Source organism: Pleurodeles waltl, chromosome 8 (assembly GCF_031143425.1).
Source record: "Pleurodeles waltl isolate 20211129_DDA chromosome 8, aPleWal1.hap1.20221129, whole genome shotgun sequence".
Lineage (NCBI taxonomy): Eukaryota > Metazoa > Chordata > Amphibia > Caudata > Salamandridae > Pleurodeles > Pleurodeles waltl.
Genome location: NC_090447.1, coordinates 254,390,796 through 254,413,529, shown reverse-complemented (window position 1 = coordinate 254,413,529; position 22,734 = coordinate 254,390,796). Strand labels below are relative to the sequence as shown.

The 22,734-nt window shown below is 42.1% G+C and overlaps 1 protein-coding gene across 5 annotated transcripts in view; it reads left to right on the top strand.

Moving 5' to 3' along the window:
- The window catches only part of USP25 (ubiquitin specific peptidase 25), a 465,144-nt gene that overhangs the window by 124,510 nt on the left and 317,900 nt on the right, over positions 1–22,734 (top strand). For all 5 annotated transcript variants that reach the window (XM_069204108.1, XM_069204107.1, XM_069204111.1 and 2 more), the window contains 3 exons: positions 352–438; positions 3,620–3,757; positions 13,649–13,728. In XM_069204108.1, the coding sequence (XP_069060209.1) occupies positions 352–438; positions 3,620–3,757; positions 13,649–13,728 (305 nt within the window). The remainder of the gene's footprint in view (positions 1–351; positions 439–3,619; positions 3,758–13,648; positions 13,729–22,734) is intronic.

The window sequence follows — 22,734 nt, the reverse complement described above, 5'->3', positions numbered from 1 at the left end:
ATTTTGGCCCCTGGGAACATGTTTGAGAGTACCCATGCCTTATACAGATGCACACTTTCGAGCTGATGCACTTTTAGGGCAGAATGAACTGTCTGCGAAAAACGTTTTTTTTTTTTTTAAACCTCTATTCACAAGCTTGTCAAACGTGATGTGTTATTGGCTCAAATCCATAATAGTACTGGTATGTAAAAAAAAAAAATCCTTGTTCTGTTTTGGTCAAATGAGTTCACGCTTATTCTTAAACTAATTGAAGATTTGAGTAAATGTTTCTTCACAAGTTGACTTTAGTAATGTATGTTTTATTCTAACTATGTCAATGCAATGATGTTGTCTTTTCTGTTCTTCTTCCAGTCTTTATTTAATCTTCTTGAATTTCGAAGACTTGTTTTGAATTACAAACCTCCTGCAAGTGCCCAAGATTTACCTCGTAACCAAAAGGTAAAAGCCCAACTATTGGTTTCTAGGATGTGGAAGAGTGCTATTTTTTTTGTTCTGCTGTTAGCCAAAACCTTATAATTTTAGTAAAATTATCTGTCTAATATAGACCGTCGCAAAAGTAGCGGTTGAGAGAAAGAACCCGCGCTATCACCAATATAAAACCATCTTGTTATTTTAAGAGGAACCTTGAATTAAACAGACCACACCCATGCTACCCCAGGGTGTCGCTCAGGCGGTCACCCACATGATATGATACAAAATTTTCTGGTGCACACAGCTTGCACTAAGGAAAAATAATGTACATATGTTTAAAAAAAGTAGAATATTAGTTTTAATATACATACACAATGGCACTTTTGGTACTTCCTCACACATAAGCAACATGCATCTGCATGGAGTGAGCCCAGCTATAACAAATATAATAATAATGATGACAATAGACTAATATGATTGTTTCACAAACAAAAAGAAAACACAAAAAAGTATTGAGATTGTACAACACAACGGGGTAGTGTTCTGTGCATGCAATAATATATAAGTAATGCAACCAGGATTTTACAACACAATTGGATGGTGTTCTGTAAATGCAATAAACATCATTAAGCAGACAACACATGTTTTGTTCGAAAGACTTCTTCAAGGCTATCAAGACCAATTTTCAATCATAGTTTTAGGATGAAACCTAGTCAATTATGATGGTTAAACCCTTCCACCTTCCAAATTTGCTTCAGTGTTCTGCAAAGCCAATGCCTTGTACGGAGATCTTGTTAAAAAAAAATGTAGACTGAAATTGTTTACCCCTCATCCCAAGACTTTTAGATGAGGAGATAGGTAGTGCTATGATAAGAAAATTCCGAACGCTGTTCCCAACACCTGAATGTCAGGTTGCACAACTTCATTTCTAGCGAGAAGTGCCATCAACAAGGATGACCGAGTTCTCTAACAACTCCTCCGTTCCGAACACAAAGATTTGTGCAAGTTGTGTGCTCCAGACAGTTTTGTATCATATATTGGGGCTTTCACCCTGTTGGTGTATTATGTAATTCATATTTTTCTTCAGCCCACTACAGCATACACCATGAAGCAGTGGGACAGCCCACTTTAGCCAGTGGTTACTTTACTGAGAGTAACTACATTCTACTTTTTAAGTTTTGCAAAACTATAACAAAATAAACATTGACCAAGCCAGAAGGCTGGCAGCCAACAATAGACCTGTTCTAGTTGCAGTATCGTTTTTATTTTATTTTTTATTTTGTTTGAGCTTATCTGGCATTGTAGGAGTTGGCAGCTTTTCAGTTAAAAGAACAGCCAATCTGCCTTTCACCTTAAAAATGTTTCTGGGTGAATAATTGGGATTGAATGAGTCTGTAACGTCCTATTATGAGTAGTCTCTATTTCAGAATGTATTGCATGCTTAGGCTAGTAGTACGTTTCTTTTCAAGAAAATGTTGACTTTGCTGCTTTCTTTATTCTTGGATCAGACAGGAACACGCAGCCCAGTTCTTGGTTATCCTAAAGAGCACCTTTCCTGTAAATAGAAGTTTAGGTGATTAACAATTCCTCAGTGCCACAATGCAGGCATATTTGGCCTCATTTTGTTGTCTCTGTGGTTGAATAGACAACGGAGTCTATATTTAGACATTGCTCCTTATAGGAGCAGTCTCCTCGCAATTTCACAGTGCAGATGGAGGCAGTAGATTTAGCCTTTACTGTACTGAGGGAATCATGCCTTTATTACTTGTCAATTTTTATTGTGACACCTAGGGAATTTGGTTGCATGAGAAACATACATAAATAAATATAATATAATAGGGAGGACAAATTGCTCCACATCACCTGGCTCCATTTTTCCATTCCTAGGTCTTTCTTTAGTAAGCCTTGGCCAGTAAAAAAGACTGCAGCTTCCAAAAAAAAACTCAGTTGCTTTTTCTACAAAGATCTTGTAGATCCTTTTTAGCTTCTTATCCTACCTTTCCCCTTCCTATCACAGGGTGATTTTTGTTTTCTAATTGCTGTTCTGTGTATTTACCTCCCAACCACAGTCTATAATTCTACTGCTTCTTTCCATCCTATCAACTACAGTGAAACCCAAGGATACATCATTATTTTAAATTGTATGGACGGTGCCTTATCTTGACATTTGGGGGGACTTTTTGGGGTGAATGCTTATAAAAATGTACTTCTAAGAATTTATCCTGGAGGTACGAGTTAACTCGTTCTGGTTACTTTATTATTAGTATATTGGTATTTGAGTCCCCTCTTTCTCCAAACGGAGATGTGCAGTGCCTGCCCTGCCCGGGTGGCTTAATGTAAGATAGGAACTGAGGAGCTGGAATCCACAGGTGGCTGCAAAGGACTCTCCTTCAGAGGCACGTGGGCTTATACTTGCTGGGCCAAAGTGTGATTTATGTGCCTTGGTTGTCCCTGTGAGTAACTGGCTCTGCCAGTGCTGCAAAAGGACATGCATCCTTGCTCAGGAGGGACATCATATTAATAGAAAAAGTGCATAATTGTGGATCCAAGATTCAGAAACAATGCATACTCATTCTGATTGTATTGCTGGACAGGTTATGTCTTGTCCTAGTCTAGGTTCTTGTGCACCTTGTCCACTAGAATTCCTTTATAAGCAGTGTTGCTAACCTCCCTCCCCATTTGTGAGTTTTATTGCAGCGTTCCTTAAAAAAAAATAAAGCAGTATTCCAGAGTGAGAAACTTGTGATCTGCTGAGGATTCAAAAGGAGGGAGGAGCCAGGGCTTCTATGAATCTATGCCTGATGTTAGGCAGGGAAGGTAAATTATGGAAGTAGTACAGTGGAACTATTTTTGGTGAAATCTATGCCTTTGACAACTCCCAACTATCTATTATGGTTTGGTAATATTCTCATGGAAGCTGAAAGTGCATAAAATAATCGCATGCCAAATAGCTGACTAAATTGACACCTTTCCTCCACCCTAGGTGTGTACCACCTGTGAGTTGTTTTGCTCTCGAACAATAATTTGTGTTTGAATTGTGGTGTTGTACAGCAGAAGTACAACTGCTGGTTAGCGTTTTAGGGTTCGTTTTACTGGGGGTTAAATTTATAACATGCAGGACTGAAACAAATCGTGTTGATATTTTTAAAAATTCAATAATGTCATGTTATAATTATGCTAAATAACGTCTTTACTTTTTGAAACCCAGGAGCATAGGAATTTGCCTTTTATGCGCGAGTTGAGGTATCTATTTTCACTTCTGGTTGGTTCAAAAAGAAAATATGTTGATCCGTCAAGAGCTGTGGATATACTGAAAGATGCTTTCAAGTCCAGTGATTCCCAGCAGGTAAGAATCTCCAATGTTTTACTCAAGATTTGTATATTTTATAAAGCCCCTAATAAAGGCTAAATATTTTTTTGTCCTAATGGATTTTTAGTATTCCTTCCTGGAAAAGTGGGGACCAAACTATGGCCTCTATTTTTCTATTTGATGACACAAGGCGAGACTAAATCACTTGAAGTTCTGCTTATGTCATGTACTCCTTAAGATTAATAATATTAAGTGGAATGGGGTGTAACTTGTTTTTTGATCTGTGAATGTATCCGAATGGGGACTAGAATGATGGAGGCTACCATGCTGTGTCTGAGGTCTTTTTAATTGGGTGCATCCAAATTAATAAATAAATGAATACACCATTTGTAAAGGGCTCAGCTGTCTAACAGACATACCTGCACTGCTTACAATACATGAGTAGGAAAGCTGCCACAGCTGTTAACTTGAGTCAAACAACCAGGATTTTAATGTTGTTTCAAATATAATTTCATTAGGGGAGGCACGAATAGTAATCAGAACATTGGAATGTTGGGGGCTCCATTGGAGACAATGGAGTGCTGCGGGCTTTTACTGGCCGGTAAAAGCCCGCAGCGCCAACATTCCAATGTTCGCTTTGTTCACAGCTACAGCTGTGAACAAAGCCTCACGGAGCCCGAGGGGATTTTAATCCCCTCGGGCTCCGTGAACATTTTTTTTTTAATAGAACATTCTGCCCTGTGTGGCAGAATGTTCTAATAGCCTTAGAACCCGCCGAAGCGGGTTCTACCGGCTATTAAAGTCCCTCTCACTTGTTAAATGCCCTCGCCTTCGGCTCGGGCATTTAATGCGGGGAGCGGGCCTTTAATAGGCGGTAGAGCCCACTACGGCGGGTTCTAAGGCTATAATAGAAGAGTTTCAGAGTTGGGGACCAAAAAGACCAGCTTCCCCAAACAAGTGCGGGTCGAGTATGTACCACCAGTAACAACTGATTAGATGATCTGAGAGATCTTGTAGGATGATAATCCTAACGTCTATTCCTGAGATAGAAAGGACCTTTGTTGTGAAATGCCCTAAAGGCAAAAAGAAGAAATGTTAAAAGGATACGCTGACGTACAGGGAGCCAGTGTAGAGACTTCAAATGTCCTGCGAGAGATTCCGATCTCGGGATGTTCAGCAAAAGCCTAGAAGTGGCATTCTGCATCTTCTCAGTTAAGTTGTGTGTGGTCTGAATAAAAGCCATTTATGCTTTTAGAAAGGGTCGTAGTGTGATAGTTTTCCTAGTCACTTTTGAATGTTTCAATGGGAGTCTGGCATTCTTCGAAGACATGCCCCTGTCAATACTACTTGCTATGTTTATTGATGGCGTGTGGATGGTATCAGTGTATGTGTTTCTGGAGTCATTCGAATGTCTCGTGGTACTTTGTATTGTAGAATTTTGAAGTATACAGTGTTATAACTCTCTGCTAACAACAATGAAAGTGATTGCAAAGTGAGCTTTTTACAGTTTCGTTGCCAATATAGCGTCTTCGTACAAGTTTTGCAAGGGTCCTTGCCATTTGTGCTCCGCACTTAAGAGGAAGTTCCATATAAAGAGCACAGTCATTTTCCATTTTTCATGCTGCTCAAAACTACCACCCTCATTATATTTTAGGAAGGGCTCATTTCAAATATATGTTCTTTTGATTGGTGCCACATACTGTTCTTGTGGATATCCATTAAGTTGCTTAAATTCAAAATAGCTGATTCAATTCATGCAATTCAAGAAGGGAGACAAAATTGCAATACACAAGTGCATTTACAGGTTTGGTACAATACCTCCTAACTTTAATGTAAGTATGGTAATAGTTTGCTCTTGGCAGAGCCGAAAAAGTTCGCATGAAGGCGATCCATCTGATGTACTTAATTATTATTAGCTTCTTTGTAGCTCCAAAGGTTCTTGAGATATGTTTTTCTGAAGGCAGTGTATTTTAGTGAAAGATTTATGTAGCACAAATCTTAAATCAGGGGATGGCACATTGATAGCAATAGTGAGCTAGTGTCCTAAAATTGATCTCTGGCTTATAGGAAACATAGGTTTTGAAACCCTGGATTTATTTTCCCTGGTAGAAAACAAAGCTTCCTACGGGTGATCCTGGGGATGCTAAGACACCATATTCTTTTGGTTTCTGTATACCTTAGAAATCTAGTGAGTGGTGGGTGATTCTCTGCGCTACTAACAGCTTTGTCCTTGGGCTTGCACTGTTGCTATCAGTTTGATGTCTGCTATCCCGTTTTCACATAGACCGCAGCTTCAAGTAATGTGGAGGAGGGAAGGGTCGGAACGTAGATGTGGAGGATGGCATCACACCAGATTTTATATGTCGCACCCTACCAGATATTGCAGCTGTCTGGTCTGCGAAAGACATCTTGGCGACATTAAGAAAGCTGACCTAGGAATTAATTCTGCCCGTTGCTTGCCATTGGCTTTGTGGTTTATAACTAACATTTTCCTCCTTTCCATTTGCTGGCTTTGTTTTAGGCTGTCCAGCTTCCGTTCGTACCTCTCTTTGCCCAAACCCTATTTACAGTATCCTTCAGAGTGCCCCCTTTCTGTAAACAGGCCTGCAACTCTAGTTCTATCTCGTCACATTTGCTTTGCATTTAAAGACCAAGGTCAAATATCAGGCGCTGTCTTCTGAGGGCGCTGGTTTACTTTTCTTTCTCTGGCTTCAAAGTGAGAGGATTTGTGTGACAATCTTGCTGAATACTGGGGATAGGGAAGAGATTTTTTTTTTTACTAGCACACAGCAACATTTAAGTGAACTGTGCAAGTATTTTAGAATACAGCAGAATTAAGAAAACAAATTAAGCACATTTTTATTATGTGTTGGAAACATAACTTAATATGATCAAATCATTACTCTAGATGATGCAATTTTCCACACATTTTCGCCTGTGCACTGTATAGTTTTATTAGTAAAAATGTATGTCTGTACAAACGTAATGGTCATGTCAATTGAAAATGTGTTTTCTGTAATGGTATGGTGCTACCACACCATGAATGCTCTACTCTACGCCGCACCACTCCACACCACTGCACTCTACTGTGCACCACTCGACTTTACACCATTGCACTCTGCACACTCCACGCTGCTGCTGTCTACACCACAACACGCTGCGCCTGTCTACCACTCCGCTCTATGCCAGTGCACTCTTCGCCACTCTACACCATTCCAGTCTAGGCACACCATTCTACCATTCACAATTCCACTCTACGCAACTGTACTCTACACCACTCTGCAACACTGCACTCTATGCCAGTGCACTCTATGCCAATACACTCTACGCTACTGTACTTTACTATGTAACACTCAACTCTGTGCCCTTGCACTCCACACCAATCCACTGTATGCCACTCTAATCTACTGTGCACCACTGCACTCTACACGCCATCACTGTACTGTACGCCACTGCTCTCTACGCCACTCTACTCCACCTTACACTACTGCTCTCTGACATTGTACTCTGCAGCACTGCAGTCTTCGCCACTGAATTCTGCGCCACTCTACTTTGCACTACTCCACGCTAAGGCACTGCACTCTGCCACTATACAGTACGGCACTATACTCTACTCTGCACCGCTCTGCTGCACACCACTGCACTCTATACCAGATGACTCTATTCTGCAGTCTACGCCACTGCACTCTGCCACTCAACCCTACTCTGCACCACTGCCCTGGGCATCACTGAACTCTGCACCACCACACCACTCTATGCCAGTGTACTCTGTCACTGCATTCTTTGCCAATGCACGCTATTCTGTTCTGCACCACTCTGCTCTGCGCCGTTACATTGTGCAACACTGAATTGTACGCCGCTGAATTCAGTGCCAGTGCACTCTGTGTCACTATACTCTGCAATGCTCGACGTCAGTGCACTCTACACCAGTCCACTCTACTCTGCCACTCCACGCTATGCCACTCCAAAATAGGACACTCTGCCACTTTACTCTAGAACTCTACTCTGCTCTTTGCCATTCCATTCTGACACTCCACACAACTCCTCTACACCACTAACTTGTACCCTTTCTGAACAGCTGCCACAATGGTGTACAACATGGCTAAAACACATTGGCAAAGCCAATAGCTCTAGCACAGGCGAGACCTATTCGCTTTGCCAATGCTTGTTTTGAACCCCATATATTTTTGTATATTGTTAGTAAGTGTAAGGAGGGTTCTGATAAAGCCGGAGGGAAGTAGGATGCCAGTTAATTATTTTTATATTTGGATGGAGTGGCAGGAGGGGAAATATAACCACATGGTGGTGGATTGGGTGGCAGGATACTAGGAACGTCTAAGGGGAGGATGAGGACTGTGAGGACATGTTGTGTGTTGCTCCCCGATGGCATCGCTACTCTGTACTGCTAATCTGAGTAGGTGAAAATATTTAGGGGTGGGGGCAGCCCACATGAAATAATATATATCGCTAACTGTCAACAACATGGATTTTCCACCTTAAGGTTTTGATCAGCAAACCTTTAGATGTATATTTAAGAACAGTTATCCCATTTTTACTAAGCAGCTCTTCTAAACCTCTCAGTCTTCAGGATGACTTGTCCTACACTTTTGAGTTTTTCAAATTAGCGCTAGGCTACTAATTTGTGTCTAGTAGGTTCTTAAATAATTTATTTCGGATTGAATAAAATGAATACAATAAATCAATCAACAGGATAAAAGAAGATAGGAGTATGATCAGGTTGATCATTCACTCGTCATGAGCTAAGACAGCCATTATAATGAACTAAAATGAAAGTTAATGGAGACCAGTGGCCCAACCAATCATGATCAAATAACCTGTATCAAATTATGGTAAGAATTAATGGTGATTCACAAGTTGTGGTAAAATGACTGAGTGCCCTTTTTAATAGACAACATTTTTAACACAAATGTGTCAACACATTTTGTTACCTTACAAATAGTTAAGTTGTTAGCAGCTATTCAATGTTAAATAGCTGGTTCTGCACTTCGTAAAACAAGAGTCTCAAGACTTTTGCAGAGTAGTTTAGGTGCAAATTTGATGAGATATAGATTCATCTTTGACACCACATAGCCTGCAACAATGACACTCAAATGTGGTCTCTCTCCACTATTTCTCTCATCAGCTAAATGGAGTAAGAGCAAACAAATCCTCTTGAGTGAACTCAAAACAGATTTGGTGTTTCAGTGAATCCATCAGATAGCATTGAGGGACCAGGGAGGAATATGTAATCTTGGTGGATTAACCCTTTTAACTGTATTGGAGCGGGAGAAGTCCACGTAGAACAGTGGTCTTCAAACTTTTTAATGCAGCGCCCACCTTAGTGAAGAAGAAAAATCGGGCCCCCTCCAAATATGTCATAATTATTCGATTAAATTGGCAATTTTTATACATGTCTAGACGTATTTAAACATTGTGGTTTGGTTCTGATACGGTTTAAAAAAATCTAATCAAATACATGATGCCAAACATACTACTCTGGTAAGGCAGGCTTTACTACTTTGTAAAAGTATCCACAGTGTGATTATTAGAAGTGGGGGTTTTGAAGAGCATTTGGAATCCCTTCCTTTTTGACACATACTCCCAGCTTGGATATAAATAACAAAACATGTTACTGATGGCCCATTATAGAGCGGTTTACTGCTGCTCATTTTTTCAGATTAAAACAAAGCCCTGTTATCATCATCATGTTTCTTTTGGCCAGAGCCTTTTTTTCATTCAAAATATACATAAAAAAAAAAAAAAAAGGATTTTCTTAGAAGTTTTATCTTACCAAACATTTCGACTTCTAGTGTATAGTCTAGGAACAGCAATGTTATCAATCAGTGTTTGGATCTGTTTAACTTAAATAGCTTCATAATGTAATCTAAGCTAGCGGGGAATGATACCATTGAGGATCACTAAAATTTAACATTTACTATCTGCTGTCCCTTGGGATCCTGGCACAATTGGTCCTCACAAGGATATTTGCGAAGACATTTAACTATTTCTTTATAACCCATGCCTCTTACTTTTGCCGATTGTAAGTCTTTCATGCATTATTAAATGTTATATAGCATCTAAGAATTCATGGTCAATAATGCCATATCATTCTGCCTACGTTATATCTCCATGACCTTACTTGATCTTGCATCCTTGAACATGATTATCCTTTTGCGAAGTTCTCTGTGGCTTCATTCCAGAACATATTAATTATTGAGCATTTTGTGAAATGGTGCAAAGAGCTATCGATTACAGCCCTATGCCTTTAATGCACAGATAAGCTCTACTGGAAGCAGAAGTAGATCAATTACAAAAGTAAATAGGGAGTTAATAAATGGGTTCATAACACAGGAGTGGTGTTGTGATGTCAGGGGACACAAGTTAGCCCTGTTTGACAATTGACATTCCGCACACCATTCTTGTTTCAAATGTGCACACACAATTATTTTGTGTTGTATTGCAACATTTATATAGCACTTACTTACCCCTGTGTGGGGCATTGAAGAATTTACCTGCATGAGTAGCACACTACACTATGTAGGGTTTGTGGTCTTTGTTTTGACCCTATGTGGGAAGTGTTTCCATGTTGTGTGTGATGACCACTGTGGTTAGGTTATCGTGATATCAGATGCAGCACTAATGTGAAATACGAAGTGTGAGAGATAGGTACTCCAATTATGGTTTTCAGTAAGCTGGCCACTCTGCAGGTCCCTTTATGTATTTATGTTCCTAGTTCACTTAGCTAGGTACTGCACTTTGTTGTCCGCTCTGAAGTATTTTATTTAATATTTATGGGCATGAGCAGGCATAGGTTAAAGGATAAATGATGAAGAGTTCTGCTGGGATGGACTTTATTAACATTCATATCTGATTGTCACTGTAAGAAGTCAAGAAGCTATTGTAGTATGTAACTTGTTGCGACCTGAGGTGGTTGGCAAGTGGCATGCAGCACTTCTCTTTCATGCCCGGGCTGGCTGTAGCGCTAGCAGCATCTGGTGGCACAATCTTTTGTTGGCAAACACCCCTCAACCTCGCTTGTCTTTATTCCCCCAAATTCCCTCACTGCTGCCCTCCAACAGTGCCCGTCTTCTCTTCCTGGCCCCTTTCTGACATGCATTTCATTTTTTACTGCGCTACTCATAGTTCTCTTACACTCAGTTCCGTGAACGACATGGTACATGTTCTTTGCAGCAGGCACATTAGCCCTCTGTTCTCCTGAGAGTCAAAACTGCCACTAGACCAACTCTAATCTCACTCCAGCACGAACATTAATCATCACCAGAGTTATCTCGACATTTTCATTGTTGCCTGAAAACTGCTGGACGCTAAGGAACTCTGCAGGACATGCCTTTAAAGCCATAAGTTATTTTAAACACAGCACCCTGAGGACAGCTCCAGGTACGGCTGCACTGGTCACAACTGCCCTAAAGCTGTTATACAGTTCCTACTAAAATAATAGGACTGTGTTTTTGGATGCCAGAACTTCAAAATGTGGGAGACTAAGTCCGTCCACTCCGTCAGAAACTGGCGGCCCAACTCAGGGCTAGCTCACAGTGCCTCACCTACACCTCCAACCCTGCTGGGATGAAAAGTGATTGTGGCAACCTGAACATGACACTCGGACTTCACAGGAAAGTTGTGGAAACAGATCTCATCCTTTCTTTGTATTACTCATGCATGCTCAAGAGAAGCACAAGAGAGATACGTTTCCAATACATTTATTGAAGCAGTCATAATCTTGCATAGACAGAGTGAGCTGTGATAATTAGGCAGATAAAACATAGCAAAGTTACCAGCAATATGAAAATGGTAAAGATAATGAACAATCCAACCATTGTGAATAAATTCTAGAGGTAGGATTAGCCTTAGCCCCATGCCTGGAGATGGTGTCAGGAGTCAGCCTTTAGTGTGGATGGCAATCCTCTACGGGAAGCTGGTAGCTTAGTGCCAGCAGAGTTTCATGTCAGACACAGCATTCGTTCCAGGATGGTCGCGGCTGGAATACCCCTCTGCCCCTTCCGGGCCAGTGCATCATTTATATGATAAAACCCATCCACTGTTATCAGCACAGCTGTGATGCAGTGCCATGTCTAAATGTTAGAAGCGGTCTCCTGTACGGGCAACACCAGTACTAGGATATTGTGTACTGTAGTAGCCACCTGATGATTAAAACATATCAATTGAAATTTTAATTTTTAGCTCCTTTTTGTAGTACTGCCCGCTTGCCAATGGTGAAACCTCTTCTTACCTGTTGTTTTATCTGAGGAAGCTCCCTTTCTCTCTTCGCAGCTGCATTGCTTGCTGCAGACATTGAGTGGAATTCCATTTTATCACTGTCCATATACTGTCATCTCAGAGGATTTTAGCTAACACAAGGTTAGTGGTGCTCCTGAAGTCTTCTTCAAACTCAAACATTCACTGAAGGGGGTTCTTGGCTTAGCACATGCTGTTACCCTTGCAGGCCCACGTGAAAAACTTTCTGTATAGTTTGTAGCCCAGCTCTAGTGAATAAAATACCATTACTTCACACTACCTTAGAAAAGTAATGGTGCTACTTTCTAAACAGAAGCCATTACACAGAATGAGAAGAAATCGTTCTTCTTTGGATACTGTCACTTAAGACCCTTTCTAAAGTAATCCAGGGATTTTCGTTGGTAGTTTGGGGGAAGAAGTCACCTAAAGGGAACAAATAATTTTGTCAGGTGGGGGAACACACCTTTTTGTGTTTAACTTTCTTGGGATGGCGCTGTTGTATGCAGTGTAGGTGATAGTTTAATTAGTGGTGGTCACCTGTTCGTCCTCAAAAAGCCATTCCCTGGTGAGACTGATAAGACGTAGTATGGTGGATGATGGTGGGGGTATAAATACATTCCCTTCTTCTGAGGCCAGTCTGCATTACTGTGCCCCCATTGCCACTGAGAATTTCGAGCCCTTCAAATTGATAGGGGTTTAGGCAATCTGATGGCCATGGTGGATAAAGTGACCTGGGTGGGGTTACAGTTTATGGTAGCTTAGAGATGCTTGAGTATGGAGACCAGGCTTGTGAGATGATGAGCTGAGCTTTGTTGTTCTAGAAATGGTGTGGATGTTGTGAAATCGAAGTAATAGGTGTTCAGAGCATACCCACTTGGAGAAGGCCCAATTTGTAGTCTGCCTTTTTCTGGAGTCCCCACTGCTATTGTGAAATAACCTTCTATTATCACGCTAGCGGAACTAAAAATGTGTTTTCACTCCAGGAGTGAGTGCAGGCTTAGATTTTTTTTTTTCTGGTCCTCGATTAAAAAGGATGAAAATTCCATCTGGTATGTAGCAAAGCGTGTCCCATCTTCACTCAACTTAATGCCAAAGCCTACTTCATCTGCTGAACGTCCAAAACAGGTCTTGTACAAACCTGTACCTGAGCTATACCTATAGATAAAACTCTACTGCCCGTGCTGTATTGCCAGATGTCATGTCCCACATGGTTTTATTGGCATGTCATTCCCTCAAACGTCCTCTTGTGGGGAAGCAATGTGACTCCCTGCCCAGCTCACAAAACATTCACCCTCTGCACCAAGGGCTGTATGCTAGATTCCAGAGGGGTGGTCCTCTGCACTGTTTTTTATTGGCAGTATCTTCTGAAAAGCAGCAGGGTCTTAATGTATGCTGCCTGAGGCAGCATGGTTCACAACATTAGTAAGTTATAGCCATTTTAACTGGTGTACTCCAGTTACTATTACCAAATAGAAATATTGTTCAGGTATGTCTTCTGCTTCACATTTATTCAATTCACAGTCCTATGTTTTTAATTGTTCTACCAGTTTGAGGCACATTTTAGATAATGGCAGTTATCTGTTGCCCTGCCAGCCACCATAAACGCATACTGTACGTTGCATATGTTTTGTATAGTGGTGATGATCATATGTATTACTTTGTTCTTTCCGACAGCAAGATGTTAGTGAATTCACGCACAAACTACTGGACTGGTTAGAAGATGCCTTTCAGATTAAAGCAGAAGAAGAAGAAAGGTAACCTTTTAAAATATTTTGTGACTCTAGCTTTCTTTTTCAAATCAGTGGAATGCAAATGTAGATTTTCAAAAGATGTGTCAATTGAAATACAGTTTTGCAGTGAATAGACCTTAAAGATGCACACTATCCTGTCTCCTTATGGTTATTTCCATAATAGATGTCTAAACATTTAACAATAATTTGTTACCATCATCAGTACAAGTTTATATTATCAGGCCTTGGCGGTATTAACAGGAACCATTGAGTTCTTGTAGGTTTGACATTGTCTTCATAATTTGTTGGCTGCTGTTCACCAACCTTTGTGATAATCTTCTTTATTTATTTTTGAGAGAACTGTATCCTTCGTGCTCTTTTTGTCATCACCATTGAACATCCTTTATCCAGTGAGAAACAATGTTGAGGTCCCTGCAAGTGATTTGCATTTAGTGTTTTGGTCTGCCTGATTGTTTGCAAGTCACATGTGTGTTCTGATGGCATGGAGTGAGTAGGACATAAGTTGTGCAGCATCTCTTGGACAAAGGCAGTAGCCTGTGATGTGCAGACCAATTGCCTTCACTATGTATATGCCTGTGTTCTTAATACCTGTTGGGGCACATACTATTATAACTTCAGACCTTGTATACTAGGTAATGATTTTGTTGAAGCTCCTTTCTTCTGATCACACCTCTCGGATCCTTCTGATCTGAAGCTGATTAGCTTCCTGTGCCTTTCAAAAAGAGTTCTTCCTCTTTCATTTGTGATTAAAAAAAAAAAAACATATCTCAGAGTTTCCTGATAATTCCCAAAACATTCCTCAACACCATCACACACTGCTTCACAACTGATAGGAATCTTATTTTCATAAAAGTCTGATTCATAGTGTTTGGAGGTGGGAAGATGTTGTGATGTATGTGGAGGATGTTGTTTCCAACAGCGACCATGAGCATTTGGGAATTCCTTTAAAGTTCAAGGAGGAATTTCCTCTAAGTCCTCATTACCCCAAAAAATAGAAAGCACCTTATAAACATGGACTAGCTCAGCATGGCCATGGATTGTAAAATGTATCTGCCTATTACCAACTATCTACTTATAAGTCCACAATCTATGCATTCCATGACAGAGGAAAACAGGATGAGATTTCTGAGGTAGAGCTGCAGAACATCCTGGAGAAAGAATGTGAAGTCAAACTTACTTCAAATCAAACCAAGTTAATAGAGGGCCCATTGTTATATGCGAACAGTGGGCTTGACATCTGGCGTAGTCTTGGACATTCACTGACTGGCATCTGTGGATTTAGCTGGGAACCTACAGCATATGTGCTGAATATGCTCTTTGGCTATTTTGAGTATCTGTATAAATAAATAACATTTTCTTTAAAAGATAAAACTGAGGAAATAGAAAATAGGGCATTGCAGCAATGCTTTTTGAAAATCCTTGTGAGTTCCACATCATAGCCAACAATCTGGTCACATATACACATACTAAAATCATGAAAGGCTCATATAAAATGCAGCCATTACCTATAGTCGAATATAGGCCACCAAGAGAAAGGGCTGCAAGTAAAACATTTTAATTCACCAAGACTATTTGAGTTAACAGTACTACATTCTGTTTATGGTTCTGTGGTCAATGGAAGACTCTAAATTCTCTCAGACTTAGGATTCCGCCAGAATGGACAGATGGGTTATGTGAGCTTCAGTTTAAGTCTCCACCTCACCCCTATATCATTTGGTAAGATAATGTCATCATGTTGCTATGATATGAAGTGGTGTATATTACGTGACTTCAGGATTGCCAAATGGTCAATGGATATTAATTCAAGTGGACTGAGAAGATCATGTCGAAGATATAATTGTTACATTGTATTTTTTGATGTGCAAAACTTTAGGATTGTTTAAAAACAATATCAATGCATCAACCAATTCTGGATTTTATGTGTGACCAGTGCTCCCTGACTGCCCAGAAGGTAGTCTGAATAGAGCAGTTGATTAAGATCATTGAGAGTTTGTTCCAAATCTCTCACACTGCAGTCACTTAGCCCAGTGATTCCCTGTTGAATCCGCCATCACTGTCCACAGCATTAAAGCAATTAATTCTCATAGCGTATCACAGCTATTATTGATGGAGAGTTTAGAGGAGAACCTCTCAGGTGATCTAAGGTATCGAAGAGACTAGTAGACAGTTTAAGGTCCAGTATTTCACTGCGTTGTAACGTTACATGACATAGATTTAGAACATAACATAAGTCTATTTCTTATTTCTGACTTTTTTCAACAAGAGAGAATATTTGACTCTAGGTTTAGGCATACTCTCTAGGAAATTTGATATTGAAAGAATGATCAATGACATTTATGTGCTCTCTTCTACCTCTTTCACTTATTGGCAATGGTTGGACATAAGTGTACCTCCTTAACGTGTAACTTGGCCTACTTGTTGTGAGGCTGACTGCTTCCTGTAGCTATGATGCCCCTGCACAACTTCTAATAAGTGTGCACAAGACTACTGCCCACTGAGAAAAACCCAAGGAGAGTAAAAATCCAGATGGCAGAAAAAAACTTCTAGATTGAAGACAGATAACGTAAAAGAGGAGCAGCTGAAGATACAAAAGGTAGGAACTCGAAATTACCTACAGGAAGTGCTGAGTCCATCTTGCTGTGGGAAGACTGCTCTAACTGGTACTATGGAAGGATCTGTCATACATAGGTGTTCACGCTGGAATTGCCAGGTCAAGAAAGCACATGAAAACTGTCGGAAGAGATGTGGTTAGCATGGCTGCAGAAATTGGAGGAGCTGATGGGGAAATTGCCAACCTCCTTGGTTGTGGATGTGGGGCCATTGCCAAAGACCACACACCCTTGAACTAAGATGACACCAAGGATTGTAACCGCAATGCCAGTCTCAGAAGCCCACAAAACCAAGCCAGGGTCACATAGAAAGTCAAGCATTGATGTAGAGCATCATCCCTGTGGGAGTCAGGCATCGAATCTGGATAAAAAGGCCACCTCCAAAGCCTGTGCAGCCTTAGGGCTCTGGCTGGCACAGAGAAAAGGCTTCAGTGTTTAATAAGGTTACACTCATTGGTGTCTATTATCAGCAGCCAAGCATACCCACTCACCCCCAAAACCAGCGCTAAAAGCTCCACCAAGGCCAGCATTGAAGATTGCATTGATGCCAAAAGGTTTACCAACAGCTAGATCTGCCGAATCAGAGGCACCACTTGTGCAGGGACTCCAGGAGGAACTTGAATACAGGCAGAAGCATTTTCTCTTCATTCACCCAAAGATCTTGACAAAATCACCTGTGTTAAAGCCATCAGAATCACTTACATGCAAGAGAAGGCTTGCTTAGTAGTCCCCTACAGAGCTGGTGCTGAAGGGGCATAGGCCTTCTCACATATTCTACCTCTGCCGCCAACCCCAGCTCCAGTTCCACCACCAAGATCATGGACACTGCCTTCACCTAGTCACATGAGGGGCCCAAAGCATCTTTTCGGATTCAAGCAGGCAATATGATCCCAGTAACCCATATGATAAGCTTAGGCCCTGTACCCACTCGTGACCCTTAGGAAGGCTATGAAGTCGATCCCATGGGTGATACCGATTTTGTCCACTTGGTAGGGCATCCTCACCAGATGATATCATGATCAATCTTCTGGTCATCCAGATACTGCTGCACATCATAAAGTCGACATGCATGCAATTAGGAAGAAGACTTCCTAGTGGAGACTCTTTCTAAGTCCTAATGGTCAGTCCACGTCTTACCCATGCTTAAAGGCATGCTTAGATCTGTAACAGATGATTGGAAGGAGCTACCAAAAGATAGAGTAGTACACCTAGAATTGAGGAAACTTACAAATTGAACTGATCTACCTGAAGTGACGCCCACCCCAAAAAAAAAAAAAAACACAAGAGTCTTCGCCCAAGCCACTTGTGACCTCTTTCAACCTGATAAGAGCAAAAGAATTGCTGCTACTGGGAAAAGGGTAGCAATAGGGGTAGGCGCACATTGACACACAGCCAATTCCGTCATACTACTAAGTACGGCAGGACCCAGAGGGAGGAGATGTAGGAACTGGTTAAGCACTTTCCAGAAAAGTACAGAAAGAGGGAGGAGGAAATAGTGTCAAAGGACAAGACTATCTCGACATTCGTTGTGAACTTGTCTCCGTGGCTACAGCCTGTAGTAGCAGTAATATCAGCATGCTCCTTAGACATTATACTTTGTTCGCATCTCTGGGATCATACCTGAAATTCACCAGTTCTCCTAACCCTCCCGTTTAACGGGAAGCTTCTGTTTGACCCCTATGCTAATTAGATGTTAGATTTGTTTTTTAAAAAGGGCACAGAGATTAATAAAGCTATGGGTACCATGCAAACTCCAACCACAAGAAGTTCCCTCAAGCAACTGTCCAGGTCAAGCAGCCAAGGGTACTTCTTAAGACCAGCCACAGTCTTATCAGAGATAGCAGCGCAAATTCCACTAGCAGGCCAGCAGGGTTTACACTGTTAGGGGCAGAGGTGGTTCCAGTAAAGGAGCTTCCACCTCTAAGCAGTGACTTGCCCCATTTTCCTCCTGACCACTCCACATGAAGAGAATACAAGATTTTTTCTTTCGCCACAAAGAAGTCACATCAGACTAGTGGGTTTTAGCAGTGGTTTGCCACAGCTGCTGCCAAGAAATGTTCACAATCCATGCCATCATCCCACTCTATAGATAAGTCTTGAGCGGGCACCATCTTTGGTTTCTTGAAGAAGAGATATATGCGCCACTCCAGAAATTGGTAATAGAGAGAGCACCCCCACACTATTACGGAAAAGGTGCCTATTCTTTGTCTCAGTTCCTTAGGCGTCTCAACAAATACAACCTGTGGCAACATTTTCATATGACAGCCATTCAAGTTGTGTGCCCCTTGATCTGACAAGGTGATTACTTGATGGCATCCTTGCGGTCAAGCGCCAACTTAGGCATACTCCTCCACCTTGTCCATTGCAGGTATCTTATATTTGTGGTAAATTGACATCTCTACTAATTTAGAGTACTTCCTTTTGGGGTCGCTACAGCTCAAGGATGTTCACAAAGTGTCTAACAGTGGTGGCTGCCCATCTAACAATGGGTCACTTCTCGTATCTCGATAGATAGCTGACTACATAGCTTGTAATTAACCATAATTACCACCAAATCCCATCTCCATAGATTGAACACTTCCTGGCGTCATTACTGAACTCCGTTAAAGGGAAAGCCTGCTTTATCCAACAGATGATATGGGCATTCCAGCAGCTGGAGCCTCTTTTTTCTTTTTTTCTTTTTAGCCTAGTCAACGGCTTATGATGGGCTCTTGCATTTCTGTTGTACCTCACTTGAGGCTGCTCATGCACTTCGTACAAGGGTGCCTTGTGAGTCAATGGTCACAGACAGAGGGCCACTAAAAAGATCTAGTGTTGGTAAAGGTCGGCATTTACCACTCTGCATTGGCAGAACAGCAACAACTTGCTTCAGGGAAAGCCTTCTCTGTTCTGATTCCACAGGTTACCATTACCATTGATGCCTTCCTCACAGGCATGGATGTGTGCTTCAACATCATGATTGAATTGGGTGTGGGCCCCTCAACACATCAGCCTCTATATCAATTACCTAGAACTGCTGCTGGTCATTTCCCTAGCCCTCAAAGCCTTCTTCCAGGTCATTCAAGGGTACGTAGTCCTTTTCAAGAAGGACAACATGACCACCATGTAGTGCCTGAAATAATGGGGCAGCAAACATTTTCCCTTGATCTCAGCATTATAGCAGGGACTCTGACACTGGACAAATACGCCAAAACAGAGAGATTTTAGTAAAAATATCTTGCAGGAATGGACAATAACTTTGCAGACCTGCACAGCTGATGCATTAACACGAATGGGAACTCCACCCACTGGTACTATACTTGTGCTTTCGGCTTTGGACACCCCACAGATAGACCTGTTCTCCAACCCTGAAAACCCAAAATGCCCAATATTTGCATTCAGGTAAACACACCCACAGTCCATGAACAGTGCATTGTGAATAAATTGACAATTGAACTTTACCTATGTTTTTGTTCCATTCCTTCTCCTTACGTAGATTGGTAGACGCTGATATAAACATCTGACTCATTGTAGTGTGTCCCATGTGGGCCAGACACCCTGGTATTTCATGCTCCTGAAGATGGCCATCAGCCCCAGTGAGAAGCTGATGCTCAGGTCGGACCTTTTCACTCAGAGGATAGGTAATCTCAGGCACTCATACTGCTCAACCTAGTGATATGGCACCTGTTAGAAATGGGGTCTCTAGTTGGGAGTCGATTTACATCCTGTCCAAGCAGGGACCCTCACTCTAGTCAGGGTAAGGGAGAGACACAGCTCAGCTAAACCCTGCTCACCTCCCTGGTAGCTTGGTACAAGCAGTCAGGCTTAGCTCAGAGGCAATGTATCAAGTATTTGTACAAACACACATAGTAACACACCATAAAAACACCACAAAAGCACTGGGCTCGTAAAATAGCCAATATTTATCTGAGTAAAATAAGACCAAAACAACAAAAATCCAACATACACAAGCAAAGATATGAATTTCCAAAGATTTAACTTCAATATAGCGCTTAGAAACAAAATAGCTCCAACTTGGGCTATCGCGACATCGTTGATGGGAGTTGTTACCAACAATCTGACGCCACTTGCAAGGAGGGTGGTGCTGGTCACAGTCGCATGCATCCACAGGTACAGTACCTTTGGTAATCAAGGTAACAAGCTTGTGCACGGAGTCAGGGAGGTGAGGAGTTGCTGGACCTGGTGCGGTGGCGGTTCCTTACTGTGGAGCAGGGGAGGTGATGTGGCGTTGGTGCGATGCGTATGTTCCTGACGATCCGGCGGGTCAAGACACTTTGGGTGACCTCATGGGGTCGAGCTCACTCCTCGGGGCTACAGGTGCCATGGTGGAGTCGGGTGTCACAGCATTCGAGACTCAAGGAGTCCCAGGGCGTCAGCGGGGCTCCAGCGGCTTCGGGCCTGCGGTGTCAGTCGCGGTCCTCACACTCCAGCAGGGAGCATGGCTTTGGTAGCAGCTGGCGTCGTGGAGACAGGCAGTGGCGTTGGTTCTGGAGTCATCCGGAGTCGGTGAACCTGGTTCTTCTTGTTTTAAGGCCAGCTTTCACTCCCAAGGGCCCAGAAACTGGAATAGGCACCACCTGGTGAGTTAGGGTACACTGCAAGCGAACTCAGAGACAGGTCTTTGATGTCCCCGAGACTTCTTGACAGGAGGCAAGCTCAGTTCAAGCCCTTGGAGAAACTTCACAAGCAGAACACACAGCAAAGTCCAGTCTTTGTCCTTTTTAGGGCAGAAGCAGCAACTGCAGGCCAACCCAGCAAAGCACATGTTGCAAAGGAGCAGTACACCTCCTCCAGCTCTTCAGGTCTTCTCCTGAGCAGAGGTTCCTCTTGATCCAGAAGTGTTCTCAAAGTCTGGAGTTTTGGATCCACTACTTATACTCAATTTTGCCTTTGAAGTAGGCAAACTTCAAAGGAAAGTCTCTGTTGTTGACAAGATCCTGCCTTGCCCAGACCTGCCCCCTAGACACACACCAGGGGGTTGGAGACTGCATTGTGTGAGGACAGGCACAATCCTTTCAGGTGCAGGTGTCAGCTCCTTTCTCCCCACTCTAGCCCAGGAGACTCATCAGGATATGCAGGACACCCCTTAGCTCTCTCTGTGCCACTGTCTAGAGGGAATTCACAAACAGCCCAACTGTCAGTCAGACCCAGACGTTGATTCCATAGGCAGGTAGAGACACAGAATAGTTTAGCAAGAAAATGCCCACTTTCTGAAAGTGGCATTTGCAAACAGACAATCTAGAAACCAACTCTACTAAAAGATGTATTTTTAAATTGTGAGTTCAGAGACCCCCAAACTCCACATCTCTGACTGCTCCCAATGGGAATCTGTGCTTGAAAGATATTAAAAGGCAGCCTCCATGTTAACTGATGGGAGAGAGATCCCAATAGCAATAGTGAAAAGCGAATTTTGCAGTATTTCACTGTCAGGACATGTAAAACACAACTGTACATGTCCTACATTTTAAGCACACTGCACCCTGCCCATGGGGCTACTTAGGGCCTACCTTAAGGGGTTACTTACATGTAGTAAAAGGGACGATTTGGCCTGGCAAGTGGGTACACTTGGCAGGTTGAATTGGCAGTGGAAGACTGCACACACAGACTCTGCTGGGACAGGGCTACTCATGTGGGTGGCACAATCGGTGCTGGAGGCCCACTAGTAGCATTTGATTTACAGGCCCTGGGCACCTCTAGTGCACGTTACTAGGGACTTAATAGTAAATTATATATACCAATCAGGAATAACCAATCATAGTTGCGGTTTACACAGGGAGTACTTGCACTTTAGCACTGGTCGGCAGTGGTAAAGTGCCCAGAGTACCAAAAAACAGCAAAAATGAAGTCTAGAACGCAGTCACAGATAAAGGAAGCGGAAGCAAAAAGACAGGGGAAACCTCGCCAAGGATGCCAGGTCTAACAGCACCTGAGGTCCAAGAATTTCAAAACCTCACTAGGAATGCATGCCAATTCCGCAGGAAGCATCTAAGCCTAGTACTCGGCCCTGTTACAATATAGTGGAAGAAGTTTGCCAACTACTGCTTTTTCAAAAAGCAGCTCCCCCCCCCACCAAAAAAAAAGGCTAGGACCTAGACTGCAGTCTCTTACATCTGTAGAATTATCAACTATACATCAATACACTTGCATCTAACTGCTTTAGCAGTTTACATGCAAAACTGGGAACATTAAACCCTATTTAGGATTCTAGCTGTCAAGGCTTTCATTGAGGTTCTTAAGAGGGTCATAGATCCCAGAATTCCTCCTGTCCCTGTGTGGAACTTTAATGTAGTCCTTACAAGACTGTTTGGGCCACTCTTTGAATCTTTTCACTCTTGCCCCCTACATTTCCTGTACGTGAAGATAGCCGTCCTAGAGGCCATAACTTGCCCTCAGATTCATT